Here is a 493-nt window from a genome sequence, read left to right as displayed (position 1 = left end):
CAGCCCCCCGCACTGGGGCCTCAGCAGCCTGGGCCCGGAGCCGGCGGTGCCCCGCCCCTGGGCGCCATGCTGCCGCCGGACCACGCCCTGGGCTCTGCCGCGCCCTCGCCGGGCGTGCTGGGCGCCTTCTCCGACGTGCTGGTCAGGTGCGAGGTGTCCCGTGTGCTGCTGCTACTGCTGCTGCAGCCCCCGCCCGCCAAGCTGCTGCCCGAGCATGCCCGTACCCTGGAGAAGTACTCCTGGGAGGCTTTCGCAGGCCATGGCCAGGACAGCACCAGCCAGCTTCCCGAAGAGCTGTTTTTGCTCCTTCAGTCCTTGGTCATGGCTGCCCACGAAAAGGACACGGACGCCATCAAGATGCTGCAGGTGGAGATGTGGCCGCTGTTGACTGCGGAGCAGAACCACCTCCTTCACCTTGTTCTGCAAGAAACCGTCTCCCCTTCGGGACAGGGAGTCTGAATTCACCTGAACAGTCTTTTCTCCTGTTGCATTT

At 65.3% G+C, this 493-nt stretch overlaps 1 protein-coding gene across 1 annotated transcript; it reads left to right on the top strand.

Annotated features, from left to right (window-relative positions):
* Nucleotides 1-6: 6 nt before the first annotated feature.
* Nucleotides 7-487, top strand: LOC103728178 (factor VIII intron 22 protein-like). The gene has a single exon (XM_008826294.3). The coding sequence runs from the start codon at nt 67-69 to the stop codon at nt 457-459; it is 393 nt and encodes a 130-aa protein (XP_008824516.2). The 5' UTR covers nt 7-66; the 3' UTR covers nt 460-487.
* The last annotated feature ends 6 nt before the right edge of the window (nt 488-493 follow it).

This window comes from Nannospalax galili, unplaced genomic scaffold (assembly GCF_000622305.1).
Source record: "Nannospalax galili isolate Female #2095 unplaced genomic scaffold, S.galili_v1.0 C47489655, whole genome shotgun sequence".
Classification (NCBI taxonomy): domain Eukaryota; kingdom Metazoa; phylum Chordata; class Mammalia; order Rodentia; family Spalacidae; genus Nannospalax; species Nannospalax galili.
This window is presented reverse-complemented; position numbering and strand designations above follow the sequence as displayed.

Excerpts from the sequence above, each read along its gene's own strand:
- LOC103728178 (XM_008826294.3), top strand. The coding sequence starts at position 67 with ATGCTGCCGCCGGACCACGCCCTGGGCTCTGCCGCGCCCTCGCCGGGC.